The 24,625-nt window shown below is 46.8% G+C and overlaps 1 protein-coding gene across 1 annotated transcript in view; it reads right to left on the bottom strand.

The window, feature by feature from the left end:
• Positions 1-20,156: 20,156 nt before the first annotated feature.
• LOC146854017 (proto-oncogene Mas-like) overlaps positions 20,157-24,625 on the bottom strand; it is a 44,465-nt gene continuing 39,996 nt past the window's right edge. Inside the window, exon 2 of the mRNA XM_085650472.1 lies at positions 20,157-22,027. Within this exon, the coding sequence (XP_085506598.1) occupies positions 21,031-22,027 (997 nt within the window). The 3' untranslated portion in view covers positions 20,157-21,030. The remainder of the gene's footprint in view (positions 22,028-24,625) is intronic.

Here is a 24,625-nt window from a genome sequence, read left to right as displayed (position 1 = left end):
AAGCCAGCTCTGCCGCCGTGGGTACCTTTGCCAAGGGCACGAAATGCGCCATCTTTGATAGGGGATCGACAATGGTGAGTACCGTGGTATGCCCTGTCTTGGTGAGGGGTAGGTCCACCACGAAGTCCATGGAGATCGTGTGCCACGGGTATGGTGGCACAGGGATGGAACGCAGAAGACCAACCGGGGGTTCTGATCTGTTTTTACTCAAGAGACAAATGGTACAGTTCTTTACATGGTTCTTTGTGTCAGACACCATAGACGGCCACCAGAACTGTCTCCGCACGAGCTCAAGCGTCCTATGGAAGCCGGGGTGGCCAGATAAGACATGATCATGGCACAGACTGACCGCCGTCTGCTGGCTGGAACACCCAGGAAGGTATAACCTGGCTTCTCGGTACAGCAATCCGTCCACGCACGTTACCCCATCGTGTTCTGCCACCAGAGCTTCCCGGTTTGACTGCTCCGTGTCCTTTTCCACCTGAGCCAGGAACTCCGAGGATGTCACAACTCCCTGGAAGCGATCCTCCGAGAGTATGGGACCCGGCTCGATGTGGTCGGGTTCCTCGTCGGACTCCCCTAGGCGTGATAGGGCATCGGCTTTGGCGTTTTCCCTCCCGGGGCGAAACGTGATGACGAAGTCGTATTCATTGAAGAATAAGGTCCACCGAAGCTGTACGGCAGTGAGGGCACGTGCCGATCGTAGGAACTGGAGGTTCCTGTGGTCCGTGTAGATGGTTACCGTGTGTTTTGCGTCTTTCAGGAAGTGGCGCCATTCCTCGAACGCGGTTTTGATAGCCAGAAGTTCCCGGTCGGACACTGTGTAGTTGCGTTCCGCGGGTTGGAGTTTCTTGGAATAAAAAGCCACCGGATGTAATAGTCCTGTGCTGGTGTTCCGTTGGGAGAGGACCCCTCCTAAGGCGTCTTTTGAGGCGTCTGCTTCCACCACGAAGGGCTGTTCGGTGTCAGGGTGCATCAGAACAGGGGCTAGGGTGAAACGTCTCTTTAGTTCCCGGAACGCGTTGTCCGCTTCCTGATCCCAACCAAACAGCACACCTTTGTGCAACAAGCGTGTAATCGGGGCTACCATCTCCGAGAAACCTGTGATAAACCTCCGGTAGTAGTTTGAGAAACCGAGGAACCGTTGAACCCCCTTTACGGATTCAGGAGGGGGCCACGATAGGATGGCGTCCACCTTCTTGTCGTCCATATGGATACCTGCAGGAGTGATGATGTGCCCCAGGAACTCAACAGAGGTGACAAGGAAAGCGGATTTTTCCAGTTTAACGTAAAGACGGTGTTTCCTCAGTTGTTGAAGGACGGAACGGACATGCTGGACGTGTTCTGCGGTGGACTGGGAAAAAATCAGGATGTCGTCTATGTAGACAATACAGAAGATGTCTATGAAGTCCCTCAACACCTCATCTATGAAGTACTGGAATGCTGCGGGGGTGTTACAGAGTCCGAAAGGCATGACCTGGTATTCGAACAGACCAAACTTCGTCCGAAAGGCGGTTTTCCATTCGTCACCCTTTCGGACTCTGACAAGATGGTAAGCACCCCGCAGGTCCAGCTTCGTGTATATGGTGGCGTTTTTCACCTGTTCCAGTAGGTTGGTAATCAAAGGCAGCGGGTAACGGTTTTTCACAGTAATGGTGTTCATTGCTCGAAAGTCAATGCAGGTTCTTAAATCACCCTCCTTCTTCGACACGAAGAAAAGAGGAGAGGAAACCGGGGACCTGGAATGGCGAATGAACCCGTTGTCCAGATACTCGTCCAAGTATGACCGTAGGTGGCGATTCTCTTTCTCTGCAAGGGAGTACATTCTGCTGCATGGCAGCGTAGAGCCGGGAATCAGGTCTATTCGGCAATCGAATGACCGATGTGGTGGCAGAGTGTTGGCCCCCTTTTTGTCAAACACATCGGCTAGGTCCAGGTATTCCTCTGGTATCGCTGCTTGGGACACCACCCCCATACCTTGTAACGGCAGCGAGCGTGCTTGTATGGAGCGATCTCCCAGGATGTTGTCCGTAACAAGTTCCACAACAATGTTCTGAATCCAAACGTATCACTCTGGTCACCCAATCAATGCGGGGGATGTGTTTCACCAACCATGGTAAACCCAATATCACCTTGAATTGAGGTGCGTCAATGACGTCAAAGCTGATGGACTCAGCGTGGTGATTTGCAAAGGACATAGTCATGGGCTCGGTTTGATGTCTGATAGGGCCGGAGGTCAGGTCCGTTCCATCAACAGCCTTAACGTTTTCGGGTTGGGCCTTCGACACCTTGTTCATGCCCAAGGCCCTCGAGTAAACGGCATCAATAAAACAGCCCGTAGCACCGGAATCCACCATAGCAGTTACCTGCCAGGTTCTGCCCGCCTGATTCTGTAATGAAACTTCCACCCCCACGTGGTGGCTACCGTCGAAAACGGCAGGGATCGCTATGGAGCAATACTGAGAACCCAGAGGACGGATCCCTTTGTCTACTGGGTTACCTCGTTTCCCTTCTGGTCAACCTTGGTGATGGGCAGGGCAAAGGGCCTTCGACCCCGAGGTTTTGATGGCTTTACGGGACATTTCCTGACGAAATGTCCGCTTTTGCCGCAGTATAGGCATTGGTCCTGCTTCCTCCTCCGTTCTCGTTCTTGACTAGTCAAGGGCCCTCTTACGCCCCCGATCTGCATGGGTTCCGTCGCCTCTCCCTGGGGAACGGGTTCCTCTCTGGTTTTGTCCGTTCCTCTGTCTCCAAGGGCCAAGAACCGGTTGTCACTGCCCTTTCCCTTCTCTGATCTTCGTTCCTGGAGTCGGAAATTCATTTTCACTACAAGATCGATGAAGGGGCCGATTTCGTCCGGTGGGTTGGGTAAATGTGAGATGAGATCCTTCAGGTCATCGCGTAGTCCCCGATAGAACACCGATACCTTTTTATCCTCGGGCCAGTGGGACTCAATCACCAGTCTGCTGAACATGGTGATGTAGTGAAGCAAATCCTGGTTGCCTTGCTTTAGGTTCAGCAACTCATTGTCCGCTGCTTGCACAAAGGTGTGACGAGCGAACATACGTCGCATGGCTTCCTTGAACGTTGGCAGATGGTGTAGCATGGGATCATCATGTTCAACCAGCGCTATGGACCATTGAGCAGCGTCTCCACCCATGTACGACAGGATGTAGGCAACCTTGGACGTGTCGTCAGGAAAGGTTGCGTTTCTGGCCATGAAATGAAGGTGGCATTGATGGATGAAGATACCATACTTGGTGCTGTCACCGTAGAAACGTTCGGGTGGTGCCAGCTGTACGGGATGTGGGGCAATGACTTGAATGGCACTGTTCGGGTTGGTGGTAGTGGAGGACCCCCCAAAGGTGAACGTGGGCTGTCTCAAAAGGCCTTCTTGCACGACCCTAGGACTAGGGGTGGTTCCCCACGGGTTGGTGACCCCAGCTGCCACCTGGCCCTGTAGTAATTTGAGGTTTGCTGCCTGCATGGCAGCCAACATAATGGCTATGTTGTTTAACGTAACCTCCGGGTCGCCCATGTCGTCCAGGTGGAATGGTAAACGTGGGCTTCGAATTCTGTCGTGTACCCCACAATGCTTACCTCAGGCTTGTGGAGTGATTCCGCAGAGACGACAAGAGCGCCTGCCCCTGTACCCACCTACCCCTTAAGGACAGTAGAACCCAGCGGGGATGAGATGGACGCAGGGAAGGGAGCCATTGGGAAAGCAGAAGGCGGTGAGTTGGGTCTTTGGACGGTGGCTGGAAGACAGGGAAAAGACCTAGTTAGCAGGTAACCCCCGCTACCTCTTGTTCCACACCCCGTTATCCACACACAAAGAAGAACCCCGTGTTCCTCTTCTGAGGACTCACCAGCGCTGGACAGGCTATGGGCTTCAGTCCTGATGTCGCTCCGGGCGAAGAAGGTGAGGGGCTGTAACGCTTGTCACTCCCAAATGCCCTCCAACTGTACCTCGCTTCTGAAGGCGCACAACGGTGCTAGGGGAACAAGTAAGAATGGCCACTTCCCCTTAGGTTGTGGTGAAGCTAGAGGATCCTTCAGCGCTCCTGCGTGGGGGATACGGAAGGTCTACCAAAGGCGTAGCCACACCACTGTAAGGCGCATGCAGCGCGAAGCAAAATAAGTAAATAACCAGAAAGCGCTCCTGCGCGGTACTAACAAAATAACTACGAGGCGCTCCTGCGCGGTTCTAACAAAATAACTATGAGGCGCTCCTGCGCGGTGATAAAACAAAACAACCTGAAGGCGCTCTTGCACGGTGAAAGCAAAAACAAGCCCCGCAACACTCCTGTGTCTGCAAGGCTCCAGGTGCGAGGTAGAAGAAATACCTCGCCTTGATGTTCGGCGTCGAGCTGTCAGAAGGCTTCCCCAACGGTTCTCCAGCAGGAAGGGTCGGCTCTTGATCGACGCGGCTGGGCTGCGGAAACAATCCCCACTCCTCGGGAATCATGGAGGAATTCGAAGCAGTGAGTCGGCGGGAAGACGCGATGATATGCGTTTTCCCCGGAAGTGTTTCCCATGACCTTACGTCCGTGGTGAGGACTAGACCGGGACCCTACTTCCAACCGGAAGTGAGTCTCCCGATCGTTTCTGTGTGTGTGGATGTGGGAGCGCCGGCAAACGCCGTGAACATGACACTGGCACACTGTATGAGTACTTGGGCACTGACTGAATGATTAGAGTACTGCAAGGAGAGTGCCTTGGCGAATTTATCAGTGTTTAGGTTTTGGCGCAGTGAATGGATTAGTACATGGTGCTGAATGGGTCACTGGTGGAGTGAAAGGAGATTGACAGGGTGTTTGCTGGAGTGTATGGATATTGACTAGGGAATTGAAGGTGTGAAAGACAAGTGTGTATGTGGTTAGAGGACTGCATGCATAGTGGATGGGGGTTGAAGCAGTCCATGTGCTAAGGCCTGGTTCGCTGCATGAGTACTTGGAACCTGACTGAATGATTAGAGTACTGAAAGGAAGGTGCCTGGGTGAATTTATAAGTGTTTGGGATTTGGCGCAGTGAGTGGATTAGTACATGGTGCTGAATGGGTCGGGAGTGCAAGGGGAGTGACAGGGTGTTTCCTGGAAGTGTATGGATACTGACTGGGGAATTGAAGGTGTGAAAGACAAGTGTGTAGGTGGTTAGAGGACTGCATGCATAGTGAATAGGGGTTTGAAGCAGTCCACGTGCTAAGGCCTGGCACACTGCATGAGTACTTGGGACCTGACTGAATGATTAGAGTACTGCAAGGAGAGTGCCTTGGTGAATTTATAAGTGTTTAGGTTTTGGCGCAGTGAATGGATTAGTACATGGTGCTGAATGGGTCACTGGAGGAGTGAAAGGAGAGTGACAGGGTGTTTGCTGGAGTGTATGGATATTGACTAGGGAATTGAAGGTGTGAAAGACAAGTGTGTATGTGGTTAGAGGACTGCATGCATAGTGGATAGGGGTTTGAAGCAGTCTATGTGCTAAAGCATGGCTCGCTGCATGAGTACTTGGATATTGACTGAATGATTAGAGGACTGCAAGGAGAGTGTCTGGGTGAATTTATAAGTGGTTGAGTTTTGGCGCAGTGAATGGATTAGTAAATGGTGCTGAATGGGTCACTGGAGGAGTGCAAGGGGAGTGACAGGGTGTTTGCTGGAGTGTATGGATACTGACTAGGGAATTGAAGGTGTGAAAGACAAGTGTGTAGGTGGTTAGAGGACTGCATGCATATTGAATAGGGGTTTGAAGCAGTCCACGTGCTAAGGCCTGGCACACTGCATGAGTACTTGGGTACTGACTGAATGATTAGAGTAGTGCAAGGAGAGTACCTGGGTGAATTTATAAGTGGTTGGGTTTTGGCGCAGTGAATGGATTAGTACTTGGTACTGAATGGGTCACTAGAGGAGTGCAAGGGGAGTGACGGGGTGCTTGCTGGGGTGTATGGATACTGACTAGGGAATTGAAGGTGTGAAAGACAAGTGTGTAGGTGGTTACACGACTGCATGCATAGCGGATAGGCATTTGAAGCAGTCCATGTCCTAAGGCCTGGCTCACTGCATAGGTACTTGGTTATTGACTGAATGATTAGAGTACTGCAAGGAGAGTGCTTGGGTGAATTTATAAGTGGTTAGGTTTGGCGCAGTGAATGGATTAGTACCATGGTGCTGAATGGGTCACTGGAGGAGTGCAAGGGGAGTGACAGGGTGTTTGCTGGAGTGTATGGATACTGACCAGGGAATTGAAGGTGTGAAAGACAAGTGTTTAGGTGGTTACAGGACTGCATGCATAGTGGATAAGCGTTTGAAGCAGTCCATGTGCTAAGGCCTGGCTCGCTGCATGAGTACTCGGAACCTGACTGAATGATTAGAGCACTGCAAGGAGAGTGCCTGGGTGAATTTATAAGTGGTTGGGTTTTGGCGCAGTGAATGGTTTAGTACTTGGTACTAAATGGGTCACTAGAGGAGTGCAAGGGGAGTGATGGGGTGCTTGCTGGAGTGTATGGATACTAACTAGGGAATTGAAGGTGTGAAAGACAAGAGTGTAGGTTTTTACAGGACTGCATGCATAGTGGATAGGCGTTTGAAGCAGTTCATGTGCTAAGACCTGGCTCGCTGCATGAGTACTTTAAACCTGACTGAATGGTTAGAGTACTGCAAGGAAGGTGCCTGGGTGAATTTATAACTGTTTGGGTTTTGGCGCAGTGAGTGGATTAGTACATGGTGCTGAAAGGGTCACTAGAGGAGTGCAAGGGGAGTGACAGGGTGTTTCCTGGAAGTGTATGGATACTGACTGGGGAATTGAAGGTGTGAACGACAAGTGTGTAGGTGGTTAGAGGACTGCATGCATAGTGAATAGGGGTTTGAAGCAGTCCACGTGCTAAGGCCTGGCACACTGCGTGAGTACTTGGGTACTGTCTGAATGATTAGAGTACTGCAAGGAGAGTGCCTGGGTGAATTTATAAGTGTTTAGGTTTTGGCGCAGTGAATGGATTAGTACATGGTGCTGAATGGGTCACTGGAGGAGTGAAAGGAGAGTGACAGGGTGTTTGCTGGAGTGTATGGATATTGACTAGGGAATTGAAGGTGTGAAAGACAAGTGTGCAGGTGGTTAGAGGACTGCATGCATAGTGAATAGGGGTTTGAAGCAGTCCATGTGCTAAGGCCTGGCTCGCTGCATGAGTACTTGGATATTGACTGAATGATTAGAGGACTGCAAGGAGAGTGCCTGGGAGAATTTATAAGTGGTTGGGTTTTGGCGCAGTGAATGGATTAGTAAATGGTGCTGAATTGGTGACTGGTGAGTGTGAGGGGAGTGACAGGGTGTTTGCTGGAGTGTATGGATACTGACTAGGGAATTGAAGGTGTGAAAGACAAGTGTGCAGGTGGTTAGAGGACTGCATGCATAGTGGATAGGGGTTTGAAGCAGTCCATTGCTAAGACATGGCTCGCAGCATGAGTACTTAGATACTGACTGAATGATTAGAGTACTGCAAGGAGAGTGTCTGGGTGAATTTATAAGTGTTTGGGTTTTGGCGCAGTGAATGGATTAGAACATGGTACTGAATTGGTCACTGGAGGAGTGCAAGGGGAGTGACAGGGTGTTTGCTGGAGTGTATGGATACTGACCGGGGAATTAAAGGTGTGAAAGACGAGTGTGTAGGTGGTTAGAGGACTTCATGCATAGTGGATAGGGGTTTGAAGCAGTCCATGTGCTAAGACCTGGCTCAGTGCATGAGTACTTGGGTACTGACTGAATGATTAGAGTAGTGCAAGGAGAGTGCCTGGGTGAATTTATAAGTGGTTGGGTTTCGGCGCAGTGAATGGATTAGTACTTGGTACTGAATGGGTCACTAGAGGAGTGCAAGGGGAGTGACGGGGTGCTTGCTGGAGTGTATGGATACTGACTAGGGAATTGAAGGTGTGAAAGACAAGTGTGTAGGTGGTTACACGACTGCATGCATAGTGGATAGGCGTTTGAAGCAGTCCATGTCCTAAGGCCTGGCTCACTGCATAGGTACTTGGTTATTGACTGAATGATTAGAGTACTGCAAGGAGAGTGCCTGGGTGAATTTATAAGTGGTTGGGTTTTGGCGCAGTGAATGGATTAGTACATGGTGCTGAATGGGTCACTGGAGGAGTGCAAGGGGAGTGACAGGGTGTTTGCTGGAGTGTATGGATACTGACTTGGGAATTGAAGGTGTGAAAGACAAGTGTGTAGGTGGTTACAGGACTGCATGCATAGTGGATAAGCGTTTGAAGCAGTCCATGTGCTAAGGCCTGGCTCGCTGCATGAGTGCTTGGAACCTGACTGAATGATTAGAGCACTGCAAGGAGAGTGCCCGGTGAATTTATAAGTGGTTGGGTTTTGGCGCAGTGAATGGTTTAGTACTTGGTACTAAATGGGTCACTAGAGGAGTTCAAGGGGAGTGACGGGGTGCTTGCTGGAGTGTATGGATACTGACTAGGGAATTGAAGGTGTGAAAGACAAGTTTGTAGGTTTTTACAGGACTGCATGCATAGTGGATAGGAGTTTGAAGCAGTCAATGTGCTGAAGCCTGGCTCGCTGCATGAGTACTTGGATACTGACTGAATGATTAGAGTACTGCAAGGAGAGTGCCTGGGTGAATTCATAAGTGTTTGGGTTTTGGCGCAGTGAATGGATTAGTACATGGTGCTGAATGGGTCACTGGAGGAGTGCAAGGGGAGTGACAGGGTGCTTGCTGGAGGGTATGTATACTGACTGGGGAATTAAAGGTGTGAAAGACAAGTGTGTTGGTGGTTAGAGGACTGCATGCATAGTGGATAGGCGTTTGAAGCAGTCCACGTGCTAAGGCCTGGCTCACTGCATCGGTACTTGGGTTTTGACTGAATGATTAGAGTACTGCAAGGAGAGTGCCTGGGTGAATTTATAAGGGGTTGGGTTTTGGTGCAGTGAATGGATTAGTACATGGTGCTGAATGGGTCACTGGAGGAGTGACAGGGTGTTTGCTGGAGTGTATGTATACTGACTAGGGAATTGAAGGTGTGAAAGACAAGTGTGTAGGTGGTTAGAGGACTGCATGCATAGTGGATAGGCGTTTGAAGCAGTCCATGTGCTAAGGCCTGGCTCAGTGTATGAGTACTTGGGTGGTGACTGAATGATTAGAGTACTGCAAGGAGAGTGCCTGGGTGAATTGATAAGTGTTTGGGTTTTTGTGCAGTTTTTACAATTTTTGGGGTACTGGTGGTAACTGACTCTGACTAACCAGTCCTAGAGCCAGTGCTATGCTAAAAGACACTTAGCATACAATTAAAACACCTACATACACTAGGAAACACTATGTTTGGGGTACCCCTGTGATTAGAATGACCTCCTCTGTAAGCCCGTAGTACATAATATGGCAGGGGGATTAAAACTACCTCTTAACACGTGCCACAGGGTGTGTTTGCACACTGGTGAAGGGGGGGCTTAGCTGACTTGTGCAAACACGCCCTGTGGCTGTTTTAATTTGGGGGATAAAGTCTTCTTGAATCCTGAGTGTCCCTTGGGTCCAACTAGCCCACCAGGTATCTCCAGTTAGCACCACAGAGCTGCGTTGCAGAGAGGTGTTAAAAGTGGCACGGCCTGGACCTTCTCTCTGCAACGCAGCGCAGTGGCGCTTCTTGGAAGCACCTGGTGGACTAGTTGGCCCCCAGGGTCCCTCAGGATTGAAGGGGAATTATTTCCCCATGTTAAAACCCGCCACGTGGTGCGTTTTAAGTTGGGGGATTAACTCCCCTTGAATCCTGAGGGTTCCTGTGGTGCGACTAGCCCACCAACTACCTCCATTAAGTGCCACAGAGCTGCGTTGCAGAGAGGTGTAAAAAGGGGCATGGGGTCAGAACACCTCTCTGCAACGCAGCCCCCTGGCGCATACTGGAGGTTCCTGGTGGGCTAGTTGGCCCCAAGGGACCTCTAGTATTCAAGGGGAATTCGTTCCCCATCTGCAAACGCTCCAGGGGGCGTGTTTGCAGAGTGCAGCAAGGAGGGGCGTGGCCTCCGGCGAGATCCCGTTTAAAAAAAATAATACATTAAGAAGGGGGCGGTGTGGCCCCCCTTCTTTTCCTAATTTATTGGCCTGGGGGACCCCATCCCCCAGGGCCTGCCCCATTTTTTGTTTTAAATAAGAGAAATTTGGAAGGGGGCCGCGTGGCCCCCCTCCCGAGGCCTTAATCTGCCCCGGGGACCCCATCCCCTGAGGCATGGCCCTTTTGTTGTTTTTTTACATGTTTTGGAGGGGGCTGTGTTGCCCCCCTCCTCTGGCCACTTATGGCCCCGGAGACCCCATCCCCCGGGGTCGGCATTTGTTTTTTTTAAATTTAATTTTTTTACAAATTTTGGGGAGGGGGGCCGCATGGCCCCTCTCCCGGGCCACTTGTAGCCGCGGGGACTCCATCCCCCGGGGCTGGCCCTCTCCGTTGGGGGCCGTGGAGGGTCCCCAATCCCTCCACGGTCCCGCCGGGTCCTTCGGGAGCCGGCATTGCATTTCCACATGGGGAGCTGCTAAGATGCAGCTCCCCGTGTGGAAAAGCAATTTGGTTTGAATTTTGAACGAGAGAGCAGGTTTCCTGCTCTCTTTCAAAATCCAAACCGAGTTTGCTATGGCAGGGCGGGAGCCTCGGCTCCCGCCCTGCCATAGCAAACTACAGTGTCCCGGGGGTGGGCACCCCGGAACACTGCAGGAGCCAGCCCTGGGAGGTGGCGGTCCCCAGGGCCACGACAAGGCTCCAGGAGAAGGGCTGTGCGGCCGCCCTCCCACAATCTACAAAGCCCCGGGGGATGGTGGTCCGTAACGGACCCCCTAATTTAAATATTTAGAGCCCTGGGGAGGTGGTGGTCCCCGGGGCGTGTGGGGGGGCTTGAGCCCCCCCCCACAGGTTTTCTATGTTTTAAAAAAAAAAACAGCGTGATGTAATAATAGAAAAAAAGAAAAGCAGGGGTGCCCTGATGGAGCCCAGATCTCCCATTTAGCTTTGGACATTGCAAAATGACAAAAGGTGTTTTGAGCTACAGACATGAAGTTGCATTTGAAAAGTGGCATGCAAGTAAAAATGAATGAATGAGACCTGCTCAGATGCTGATGCTTTTAGTCTGATGGGTAGTGTAAGGAATGCTCAAGTAATTAATTCATGATTGATTTGAGTGAGTGTGTTTAATTTGGATTTAACCTCGCAATATTACGTGTATTTAATTTGGAAAGGTGTTTCAAGCATTTCAGCCAGAGTGTATTTATGCTGAATGAAAAAGGATTTTCAAAGTTCAAAAACACAATTCGTGATTCAGTTTGTTTTGGCAGGCTTACTGCGGCCTTTGGCCTTGTGATAAGAAATTGAATTTTCTCCCTGTTCCTCACGTCTTCATGAAAAGACCGTTCTTATAATTTACGTTTGTGGCTAACTTTTATCAGTTTGCAGTTGGTTAAAAAAAGCTTACTTCACTTCATAACGTAGAGAGAAAAATGTAAGGCACACATTTTACTTCTTGATTATTATAATATGTATTCTCTGTTTCCGTATGATTAATACCTTTTTATTGGAATAGGTTGCTAGCTGTGTTGTGGGGGGGTTTCCAGGAAGCTTGCATAATATGCAGCCTTTTTTTCCCTTGAGTTCTTCAGACAGGGAAAGAGATGGAGGAATTGTGCAGCTTCTGAGCACAAGCACAGAGAGACCGTTGTGATAAGAAGTGCGGAATGAGGACAGAATTAGATGCTAGCAGTCTAAGTTTCATGTTTTGACTAAAAGGCTTTGTAAAGTTTTCATTTGTCCTATGCTTTTATTTCTCTTCATGGGAGATTTTGCAATTATTAAATATTGATCTAGCTATATGTTGAACACATCCTTGTATTATATTTCACGACTGACTGTCCTTAATGTCTCATTTTCCATAGAAAACCGTTTTTTCTTCCTTTATGGGGTACTTTGTGTACAATATGCTTTGTGTGAGCATGGTTGAGCTGTTGTTTCTATTTTTGCTGTTTCTTCTCCTGCCATGTTGCCCAGGATGTGTAGGCCATGGCACACTTTGCTTTCCTTTGTCCCCGCCATTTGTGGCTATTATGACAGCTAGTGCCCCTGACTCGCATATTGCCTCAGCGTCCTTTTTCGCTAACGTGTATACTTGTGGCATGGTCAACAGTAATGATAATGTCTGTTAATTCTGTTGCTACTCCTGCTGTGGGTTTTCATCCCACAATATTAGTGAGTACTGGGACACAGGTATGTGGATTTGAGGATAGCGACTGGGCAAAATTTGAAGAACGTGTGGGTCCGTACGTGTGATCTGAAGTGGGAAATGCAGGAAAGAGGGTAATAACTAATAAAGGTGCTCAGTGGGTTCGTGTGGTTGGTATGTGGAGTGTGCTAGACATAATGAGCCTTTTGTTCAACAGGCTGTTCTTAGGAATATGACCGCTATGTTGCTTGGTTTCAAGGAGCAGTGTTTTCAACGATGCTGCACAGCAGATTTTGTGCAATATTAACAGGGATACTTATTTTGTTAGGCCGCATTGTCATGTATTTGGCTAATGTAAGTCAATGACTTGTTGCCAGAGGACATATGAGAGTGTTTCTGAGGTTTTTACTTGACTTAAAGGTGTTCTTAGATTATAGTGGGCAAGAGTTTCCTCCTGAATGGGGATTTGATTGTTTGCCCATTGATTTGTTACTAATGTGTTTTCTGAAATAGCGGCCTGGTTGTAGACATTTGAGAGTACTTGATCTACTTGCCCCCACTTGAGTTTTGCAGATGCGCCATTCACTTATTGGCCAACAGGCAATGCACAGGTGGGATTGTTACAGATATCCCAGGTCTTGATCTAAGCTATAGACAATGCTATCTTGCCTTGTATCTCTTATTGTCGGAGACAATGAGCGGGGCAGCGAGCCTTGTTGTGTATGATACAGGATTTGGTCGAGAAAGGTGTTGGTGAGGAGACGACTGTTAAATTGTAATAGCCCCATTATTTTGATTGTGTCTACAATTTTGTGACTGATTGGTGTGAAGCTCATGAAAACTCATGTGGTTTTCCAACCTCCTGCTGTTCTAGCTATTGCTATGCTTCTGCTAATGGTTCTTTCTGCTGCTCAATATTTTTCTATCACTGATCTAAAATACATTCTTAGGCGGTACTATTTATTTCAATAATAGGTCTTTGTCCGTCTGGATTCACATTGACTGGTAGGAGTCATAGGCTCTGCTGTGTTTTGTTAGGACTATGCAGAAAGACAGAGCATCTGTAAATAGTTTAAAAAGGGTAGTTACTTGCTCATCGTTTCAGACACACAGCAAAGTTGTAGGAACAGTACGGTTAAATAGTGTTAGACATGGCATCCTTGGTGTGGTTTTCCCTGCCTTTTTGCCTGTACCTCCTATGTTTTTGATGCTGTGCTGGATTTTGTTTTTGCTGGCTTAGATGCTTTGGGCACTTTGCCACTGCTGCTCAGTGTCACAGTGCAAGTGCTCCCTGTGTAAATTGATATTGTGATTAGATATCCCTGATTGGCATATTAGTTTTACCAGTAGATACCTAGTAAAGTGCACTGAGTGTGCCAGGGCTGGTAAATCAACTGCTAATAGTGGGCTTGCAGCGCTGATTGTGCCACCCACATGAGTAGCCCGGAAAAGACGTCTCAGTCCTGCCACCGCAGTGCCTGCATGCAGATTGTACATAGGACAGAATGGGGAATGCTTTGTAACATTTTACAAGCATATCTTCCCATAGGAATAAGAATGAAAATTGGGGTCTGGTATCCCGGAACTCAGAATTTGATAACACATCTTTTAGTAAGGATGGTTTTTAAAGTCTGTGTTTGAAAATAGCACATTTAGAAAGTGGCTATTTTCTTGTTCAACCTTCCTGTTTGCCTCTGCCTGTTTGTGGATTGACTGTTTGATTTCAGTGTGACAGCGACCGAGGAGGTGCATTTGGTGTGGTGTCCTTTTGTGGTGTTTTCACTGTGTTAATGTGAGTGTTGGTACAAATACTTTACACATTGCCTTTCGGATAAGCCTGTCTGCTCGTGCCAAGCTACCAAGGGGATGAGCGGGGGTTATCTAAAGTGTGCATCCCCCTTACCCTGACTTGAAGGAAGGGTCCCTATTTGGGCAAAAGTACCTACCTCTGCCAACTAGAGACCCCCATTTCTAACAAATAGTTATTGCATTTAGCTTTGAATGGCCAGGGAGTATGCTTTTCAAAGGGGTAAGTATTATCAACAGGAGGTTTCCCAACTTAGGTCACCTACTGTCGAAGGGGGTAGGAGATTAGCTCCTTGGTGAACTAACACATTAAATGAGGTGCATGGGGTGCATGAGATGCATGAGACTTTACCCTGAGTCTTTTGGGCAACTACCCCTTGTGCAACTAACAAACTGTGCTTTCTTTGGCTTCTGTGCTTGGTACATATATTGTTGCGTGCTGTTTTGGGTTGTGAGTACACACGACAGCTTGTTGTGCACTTTCTGTCTTTGATGCTACTGCAAGAGCTCTCCCGAGCTGTCTGGGGGGGTCATGACGGTGGCCATCTCCATAAGACAATCGATTGGACTCGTTTTAGCCACTGATCTTACAGTTATGGTACACCATTCTGTGAACATGTCCTTGAATAAAGAGAGACACAACACCTCACCAGTGCACGTCTAACCGGCTATAAATTAACATTGTTTGCCAAAAATGTCATGATTAAAAGATGTGTCACCTTGAAGTCAGCCATGTTACTGTCCCTCCCTTCTGTTAACTGATGGCATTGGAAAGGAAAAGGAGATGAAAGGACAGGTAGACTAGACTGATGTTCCCTTATCTGACCCTCAAGGGGAACAATATGTTGATGGCTCTTGTTTAAATTCCCATGTGACACCACCACTATTGCTCATGTTACCACAACACTACATACAGTCGCAGAGACATCACAAGTCCCTTATTAGGTAGCCTGAGTAACTGGGTTGTGAATTGTAAGTAAGTGTAGTGCCCACCGGAAACCAACTGCTGATGTGGGAAGGGATAATGTGTCTGCAGATCAGACAGTTAAGGAAAATGACCAAGATGAAATTAAAAGAATGTTTGTAGCAGGCCCTGCTGGTGGGTACCGGAAGTCACAATGTTTGAATAGAAAGTATGGTACAATTGAAAGGACAAGGGATGGTGAATTGATAGTTCAGGGAAGAAAAAAGAATGTTACCAGATGCATATGTATTTACCGTGGTTATGATGAGACGTGTACTGTATGGTGCGCATGACGCACAATACTAGGAAGGGTACCTGTATGCCCCCGGTAATTTCGCACCACTCATTTTCCCTTTTTGATGTTCTTCATAAGAATAATATAGGAATAGGCAGATATAGTAATTCAAAGGATGTCCTGATTATTCTTGAAGAGTTTGGCAAATGGATTGAGGCTTACCCCCCCTATTTAGTGTGGAAAGACAAAAAATAATTATATAAATATTTATCCTTGCCAGTTAACTGAAAGTTTGCATTCTATTCCCTAATAGTTCGGGGACGCCCTGCAGTCACATCAGAGGGCCCCGGACGCGAAGCACAGCCTGGCTGATCATTATGGACCATCCACTTGAATAAGATTGAGGCAGAGCTGCAGAGCAAAGAAGTGCTGTACGAGGCGGGACCAATTGTAAAAGGAAAGAAAGAGGGGCTATCCAGGAGCCCCAACCTGTTGGTCCACATGTGCTTCAGTCTCAGCCCATTGAGGCCCAGCCTGTGGGCTCACCTGTGTTTGAGCCCCTGACCTTGATCCCCTTGAGTCTGACCCTTTTTTTCCTGACCCTTCTTTGCCTGGAGTGTTGAGGTACAATTTGCGCCCCTGCAGGTGGAACAGTGGACCAAAGGGAGAGTCAGATTAGTAGCGATGGATGGACTGTATTGCTGAAGAATAGGGTGTATGTACCCTGCCCATGGTACCAACTATAGTGTAGGGAAAGGGAGATTGGTGCATTGTTTGGACAGTCGAAGAAAGAAATACCTTGCCCTGCAACGTGGGATCTGTATCCGAGCAAGACGAACAGCTCCACCGCCGGTGCCCAACAGCGCCTACGCCTAATGAACCATAGAGGTCCGCCAGCGGGACCCAGATGGATGCTGGGAACTTTGTCCCATTTCCTTGCTTTATCCCCATTGGCTCCATTGCATGTTCTTTCCTCTGAACACATTTTTGATACTTTGTCTCGTCACAGAGGGGAGCACAGGAAGGCATTCACTGATAATTCAATTGTTTAGATTGGTGCACATTCAATTCCTTTTCTCCTGTTCCAGATATGACACTTATTGATGTTCGCACATACATTGGGCAGATGTCTATAATGATGGTTAATATGGCAGTATGTTTTGTATCAAGGGGGTGAGGGGGACTAAGATAGGTTGGAGCTCATGTGACTTCACTTATAGCTTGCTTGACAACAATTCTGTCTTGGATCTTACTTCATAATATTTACTTTCACATTTATCTTTTGCCTATGAGGGAATGGTCTGACAGATGTTGCCTCTCTTTTCTTTTTCACTAATACTTGTTGCCTTGTCTATGTATCATAAATTCTATTAGCTACCACGTGAAAGTATGTTTCTGCCCTGAGCCAAAAAGGTTGCTGACACGAAGAATATATCCCTGTATACACTGTCTCCCAGCCTGTTGTGCCTGCTGTGTATCAATGCTGTCACCACGCGCGTTTAGCCTCAAAGAGTATTTAGTTCTGATGGATAGTTCATAAGTTAGTAACAGTAGCCTGTGATTGAACAGTTTTTTTCTACCTTTAGAATTGTAAAGACCCTTACCTGATAGCAAGAATAAAGGCATTAGTGTTAGCTAATAAAGTTAAAAGGAGAGTCTGTTAGAATTGAGACATGTTGAGGTCACTTCACTCATGCTTTACATTGTATTATGTTAGCATTTATGTAGCTATTTCATAATAATCTTTATTGCATACATATGTAACCAATCCCTGCAAATATTGTGAGATTAAGTTAGCATCTGTGCCGCCATTTTCTCTCATACAGCCTCCATTTCGCCCTATGATTGAAACTAAGCTTTTGTCATTTGCTGTTTGCCTCAGCAGAAAGCTGCTGGGATGCATTTACATCTCCAAGGTTAGGCCTCACTGAAGTATGAGAAAGTTGCTCGTTAGTGCATACATTTCCTTGCAGATAGAGGTTTGCTCCCACTGTTCCAGCTGCAGGTACGGACTCTATGACTTTGCCAAAGAGATAGTTTGTGCCCGGTATCAGACTCTTAGCTCATCTCTGTGTGCCCCTTTGTTCTTTGCTGCTCTCTGTGGAAAGTTACTGGGTGGGTGTGTCTTGTGCTGATGCTCAAACGTATAATTACTCCCTTTATGCTTGTTAGAGTCAGTCCCTCGCCAGCCATCATAGGAGACTGGTCAGACTGGACTCCGCTGCAGTGTGTTTTGTTAATAAATCAGTTTGATTGCATTCTCTACTGGGCTATCGACTCTTCATTTCTTGGAAGGCTAGTGGAGGTCGAGAGTGACCCGGTTGACCTTATTTAGGTCACTTCTTTAAGTATGGAGTACGTCATTTTACAGTGCTTAAACTACCCCCCCCCCCCAGGCCACAATATGTATCTCAGAGTACACCAGTGATTGACTGAGATTTGATGGAATTTGAAGGACCTGGGGGTTCCCCCTTCCACGCTGTTAAAGTCCCACCTTATGATTCTCATGAATTGTTTTTCTGATGTGCGGGGGATGAAATGTTAGCTTATTTAGATTCCCTTATTCTGAGTATCAGGCAACTACTTTTGCAGCCGATCACAGGTAGGCAGGCAAACTTGCATTGGTTCGATAACCACTATTCTGCAGTCAATCATAAACTTAGGAAAGCCCTTTCTAACATCCCAAATGACCCTGTTGGTGTGTGTGAGGCCCATCAGATTTATAAAAAAACTCTGAATGCTAGAAAGAAAGAGTTGAGTAGGGGGGACTGGGAGCTCTTGGAAAAAGTTGTCCCTCTCCAAGAACAGAAAGATCTTTTGGGACACTGTCCGAGGTCCGCTGACACTGACACTGGACCTCTCTGCCACCGAGGTCCACTGACACTGGACCTCTCCGTCGCTTTTGACACCGTCTGCCACCGCACACTACGCACACGCCTCCACACCATAGGGATCCGATACAAGGCTCTGGAATGGACCACCTCCTTGCTCTCCGGCAGAACCCAGAGTGTCCGCCTCCCCCCATTCCGATCCGAAGCCTCCGAGATCATCTGTGGCGTACCTCAGGGATCTTCCCTCAGCCCGACACTGTTCAACATTTACATGGCCCCATTCGCACACGTCGCCCGACAGCACGACCTCAACATAATTTCCTACACCAACGACACTCAACTGATCCTCTCCCTCACCAAGGACCCCGTCACCGCCAAAGCCAACCTCCATGAAGGAATGAAGGCCATCGCCGACTGGATGAAGATCAGCCGACTGAAGCTGAACCTGGACAAAACGGAGGTCCTCATCCTCGGCTCCAACCCTTCAGCCTGGGACGACTCCTGGTGGCCGACGGCACTGGGGGAAGCCCCGACACCCACCGACCACGCACGCAACCTGGGAATCATCCTCAACTCAACGCTCTCCATGACCAAGCAAGGCAACACCGTCTCCTCCTCCTGCTTCAACACCCTCCGCATGCTCTGCAAGATCTACAGGTGGATCCCGACAGATACAAGAAGAACAGTCACCCAAGCCCTCGTCAGCTGCAGACCCGACTACGGAAACGCCCTCTACGCGGGAGGCCCGACCAAGCTCATCAAATGACTACAACGCATCCAAAATGCCTCGGCACGACTGATCCTCGACATACCACGCCACGGCCACATCACCCCCCACCTGAGAAACCTGCACTGGCTCCCCGTCAACAAGAGGATATCCTTCAAGCTCCTCATCCACGCACACAAGGCACTCCACAAGACCGGCTCAGCCTACCTCAACAGATGACTTTCCTTCTACATCCCAAACCGCCAGCTCCACTCCGCCGACCTTGCACTCGCCACCGTCCTGCGCAAGACCTGAAACACCCTCCCACTGAGCCTACAATAGACCCAAGACTTGCTGACCTTCAGGAGGCTACTCAAGACCTGGCTGTTCGATCAGTAGTGCCCCCCCTCCCAGCACCTTGAGACCCTCACGGGTATGTAGTGCGCTCTACAAATGTTTGATTGATTGATTGATTGATCAATAAGCTTCAACAAAGGGAATCTCCTTTCAAATTGCAGTGTTCCAGTCACAGTCTGGGTTACGCTCTTCACAGTAATGTATAATTTGGTGGAAAATGGGTGCTTGAGGGAAGAGTTGAGGGGACAATTATCCTATTCACTAGCTTTGTCCATCACTTTGCAGAAGGCTATAAAAGCTATTAGGCAAAGTCCGAATGGAAAAGCCCCGGGGCTGGATGGGATCGCCATAGATCTAATTAGGTTCAACATGGATCTTTGGGGGTCCGTGATATCAAATGTGTTTAATAATTCCTTAAGCAATAAGATCATTACTTCCTGGTCCCTCTCCACAATAGTTCATATTTTCACAAAATGGGATCGTATGTCTCCGAAATGTTGTCACCCGATCTCCCTCATTGATAGTACGGTTAAGGTATTTGAGGGTGTAATATTCAATTGATTGAAGTTGTGAGCAGATTCTAATGCCATCCTGTGTTCCTTTCAATTTCCGACAGGGGCTGGGTATAGTGCTTAAACCTAAACCTGATTATGGGCAAATATACTATAGCTAAGCCCTGTCCACTGTACATGGCCGTTATGGAGAAATTCTACCTAAACTACCTTATATTACCAACCATAGCTACTTACCTAACATACCTACTTACCTACCATACCTAGCTTAGCATACCTTCCAACTTATCTACCATACCTACAATAGCTTAACTGCTATTCTACATGAATATACTACCTACCATAACTGATCTACCATTAAGGGGCTTTTATTTAACCTGCCATACTTACCAACCACATACATCTAGCATACCTGCCTACCATAACTAAGCTACAGCTCCAACCAGACCTAACTTACTATAGATATCATAGATAACCTACCTTACCTAATACTTATCTAGCCAACATGTCACACGTTGGAAAGAACAGGCTTGTTTTGGATGAGCAAAGGGTTCATGGACTGGTGTTGTTTGATATTTATTTTTTGCACAAATGCATGGACTCTGTTATAAGTACACGTTTGCACTAGACAAAGAAACTTACATCTAAAACTGGAAATTGAAGTAATCTGCTGGACTGATTGATAGTTTTTTCTACTCAGAACAAAATGGATATCTATCTGTCTCACCAAGTCAAGTCTCTAGATCTTTTTCAACAGCTCGCTTCTCATGTCTACTCAGGAGAGATTCTGTTCCTCGAGGCAAATAAAGCAACTATTACTTTTGACCCTTATATGCAGGAGTCGTATTTTCTTTGCATTCTGATATGTTAGTGTTCTACCAGACAAGGGTAAGGTTTGATTGGTGACGGTCATGCTTTTGCACCCTCTCTCCTGCTCACTCTCATGCATACAGTATATTTTGTATGTGCTATGTGTTCTGATATCCTTCTTAGTCTCTTTAACCTTATCTAACTTGCCTTAATTACCAACCACATATATCAAGCATAGCTTACCTACCATACCTAGGCTACATGACCTACCAGACCTAACGTACTGTGCATATCATACTTAACCTACCTTACCTAATCTGCCTTCCACCTCTGCAGTGTATATATCTTATGTCTGTGCCAAGATGGCAGTTTTGTGAAAAAAAGGAGCAAGTCTCTTTGAGGCACACAACATATGAACCTATAGTAGATGCCTTTTGCCTGAGAATCAATGGAGCTTTTCAGCCTCCCCTATTTAGAGGACACGCCTTACGATGAGCCAATGAAGATACATAAGTTCAGTGTATTAGTTTAGCAGGGAGATCACAGAAAGTCTTGTCTGGTACTTAAAATTTACATTTCCACTAATCAGTCATTAGGAAATAAGTGGAAAGTCCAGTCTAACTGATGTTAGACTCTGTGGTGTCTCCCTCTTCATGGTGTTTTGGCACTCCTTTTTCTCCTTCCTCTTTGTCTTCCTCTTCTCCAAAGACCTTTTTGAGAGCTTTCTCCAGGAAGTCATGGACTCCTTGCATTTTCTGCCTTCCCACCAAAAAGTAGATGTAGGGGTTGACACTGCTATTGATTGAGATACACATATAAACCGCAAAGAAGAAAGCAGCGGCAGAGAAAGCTCTCACAGGTGCTACTGAAATGAGAAAGACGATGACAGTTGCCACAATGACAATGACAAGTTTTGGTGGATGGTTTTTCTTTGAGGATTTTTTAACCATGATTAGCATAATCAGGCTGGATATAACCATAGTGGGTATAATCAACAAGAAAACTAACACTGATAAAAATGTGTGGACTGCGGTACACCGCACCGCCACTGTACCAAATAGCTCTGGGGGACAACCTATGTTGTCAACCAGAGTCACAAGAATTGAAAGACCCCAACTTATAACACATAAAAGCAAGGACTGGAACTTTGGACGGTTGTGACGATGCCAGATGGGGTGACAGATGGCCGAACATCTCTCCACACTAATGGCAGTCAGTAGAAACATTCCAGCATAGTTTCCAAGGCCGAGTATGATCTCTAGTGCAAACACTACTGTCAGTGGGTGCGCTACCGGTGTTTGTTTTAAAAAAAGAAGTATTGTGATGCACATCTCCACAGAGATGAAGATGAGATAGATTAAGTCAGCGACAGCAAGGTTGATGATGTAAATGGTGTACTTGGTCCTTTTGATTTTAAAACATAGATACCAGAAAACCAAACTGTTTCCAATGATCCCAAAGAAGCTGATAAACAAAATGAAACCAGTTGCAACTATGAAACTGGTGGCAGATTCCATTACTGGATTGTCTTCCTCTGTCTTATTAAAACCTAGAGCATTGGTGATGTTACGGTTAATGCTTCCTGTATCTGCCATGGTGGCGTTTTCAAGTGCCCTATTGGGAAAGAAGATAAAACACTTTTTAGTTACAAGAATATTAATTACAATAACAAACTCAAATACAAAGGTCATGCACAAATTTTAGGAATATGGTGGAATGCAAAAAATATAAATTCATGTCGACTGATCTGGAATTGAGCCTCTGATAGTTCTGACTCTAACAAAATGAGTTGTGAATTAGTAGCCAAGGGTTTCCCAGGCACAGTGGTTAACATCAGATTGCAAATGTCATTTGTACAGAGTATCATTTCCATCAGCAATGAAAAAGTTGGGAACTATAAAGTAATTACTTCTTGACCGACACTTCAAACAAGCATTGGCAAAGCCAATACGGCTTGTTTTATCAATGACTTTTTGCTGCCACAATTGTAATTTCCAGTGCTTGAAGAGTGGTGCTAGCGTTGGCAAAGCCGATAGCAATACGAGGTAATTTCTTTTGGCAGTTTTATGTAATGCAAACTTGGCCCCAGGACAATAGAGTATTTTACATGAGCACCAGATCACTTTACACAACATCTGATTCATTTTTTGAGACACTGGGGGATCAAATGATTTCCCCAGAATCACAGGATGTTTAACCAATGTGGTACTCGAACCAGCTTCCCAAGTTTCAATGTTGGCAGCTCTGATCATTAGGCCACATCTTCTCCCACATCTTGAAATGCTATTTTGTAAAAGTAAAGGCTGACTGTAACATTGCATCTAGATTAAATATAACTCCGTCTTGGAATGCTTTAACAATTAGTATAAAAACACTATTGTTATTCTGTTACAAATTGGCTGCCATGTTGCCTATCGCGAAAGTATATAAAAATAACATTTCAAGATGGTCACCTGCCACTGTTGGCTTTACCAGCGCTTGCAAAATCACCACATAAGGATTGGTGAAGCCATTGGTGGTGGATGGTCATTAGGCAAAGCATGGTGGCCATCTTGAAAGCATAGAAAATAATTTCCATGATGTACATCCACTGCAATTGGCTTTGCCAATGTTTGCAATTGTTGTAGAATGGCGCCATAAGCACTGGCAAATGTAATAGCGGCAGGCGGGCCCTCTTGGATTGCTACTCTGTATACTTCCAAGATGGCCACCACTTTGCATTATGACACAATGCACCGGACATTTTGGAAGAATAATAACCATTCAAGATAGATGCCCGCTGCTTATTGCCTTTGGCAATGGTTGTGATGAAATACTACAAACACTACCTATAGTGGCTGTAGCAGGTAGCAACACTGCTCATTATTAGTAGAGAGTGGTTATGGAGAGAGGGGGAAAGAGTGTGATAGAAGTCAGTGGGCAGCAGAGGAAATAGAGAAGCCATGATAACTAGGGATGATGGTGAGATAGAAAAAGGGTAGTAGAGAACGAGTGGGATAATAGGAGATATACAGAGAAAGAGAGATAAGGGGAGAAAGAGAGAACAAAATAGGACATGCACTCCCATCAAGTGCCTCAACTCAAATGCCAGAGCAACAGGTAGAATAAATAGTTCTGTGATATCAGCAGTGGAAGTATATTCTCAACCAATGAAAATACAGGATGGAGATTAACTGCTCCAGGGGTAAGACAAACAATTGGATAGGGGGGTAAGCCATTGATTCAGGAGCAAGGCATTGAAAAGGCGCATGCAAGCCATCCAATCATAAGCAAGAAGTAGGCCCAAAGCCCACCCTAAATATGTGTCAAAGTATTGATTACAATGCTGTCTTCGACAGACAGTTAAAGCTGTCTGTCTCGAGACCCCAAAAACTAGGTAGGAAACCAGTGTCAGTGGAAATGCGTGGCCTTTACTTGGATACTAACCTCCGCAGGGGGTTAGAGAAGTCTGGGTTACAATGTTCATCTTAATTTTAAATATAGTATGTAGATTTGTGCATAATGAATGAGGTTTCATTTTATTAAAAGTAAAGCAGGGATTGGACCCTCTTTTATCAAGGGATATTTGACTGTCCGTGCCCTAAAGGCATGGATGTCCTTAAGGGATCACACATGTGTGAGAAGGTGGCCTAATATATGCTGTCCACTAGTTCTAGTGGGCACCTTGTATCAGTCCAAACAACCCCTTATGGTGAATGGTTAAAGACAACCTTGATTGAAAGCTATCCTAGTGGTAGCTATGGAGAGCAGCCTTCAGGCTAAGTCTTGAAGGAATGTAAAGCAGCTTGTTTTACCAGTCTATAATCTATTGAATGATCAAATGAAAGGACAACCACACCAGGTATATATTCAAAATATATGTATTTATGATAAAATGTAAATATTCTTTTATTAAGCGCGAACTGTCACTCTGCAAGGAGCATCCTGGCGCTAAGGAATAGAGGAGGGGGGGTCCAATGGGAATTACGCCTGAGATCTGTTTAGATTAACGCAAAGCAATGGACATCGGGGATGTTGTATATACATGTTTTTAGTGCCTTCCTAAAAAGGAATTCCGATGCCTGTAGTCTTAAGTTGATCGGAAGTGCGTTCCAGGCTTTAGGCCCCAGGAAGGCAACAGTTTTACCTCCCTTTGTGGTTCGCTTAAAGGTGGGTGGTCTCAGGAGATTGGCTTTGGATGACCTGAGAGTCTTGATGGTGGTATAAGGGGAG

This window comes from Triturus cristatus, chromosome 4_1 (assembly GCF_964204655.1).
Source record: "Triturus cristatus chromosome 4_1, aTriCri1.1, whole genome shotgun sequence".
NCBI classification, from domain to species: domain Eukaryota; kingdom Metazoa; phylum Chordata; class Amphibia; order Caudata; family Salamandridae; genus Triturus; species Triturus cristatus.
Note: the sequence above shows the minus strand (reverse complement) of the source record. Positions and strands in the feature narration are given on the sequence as shown.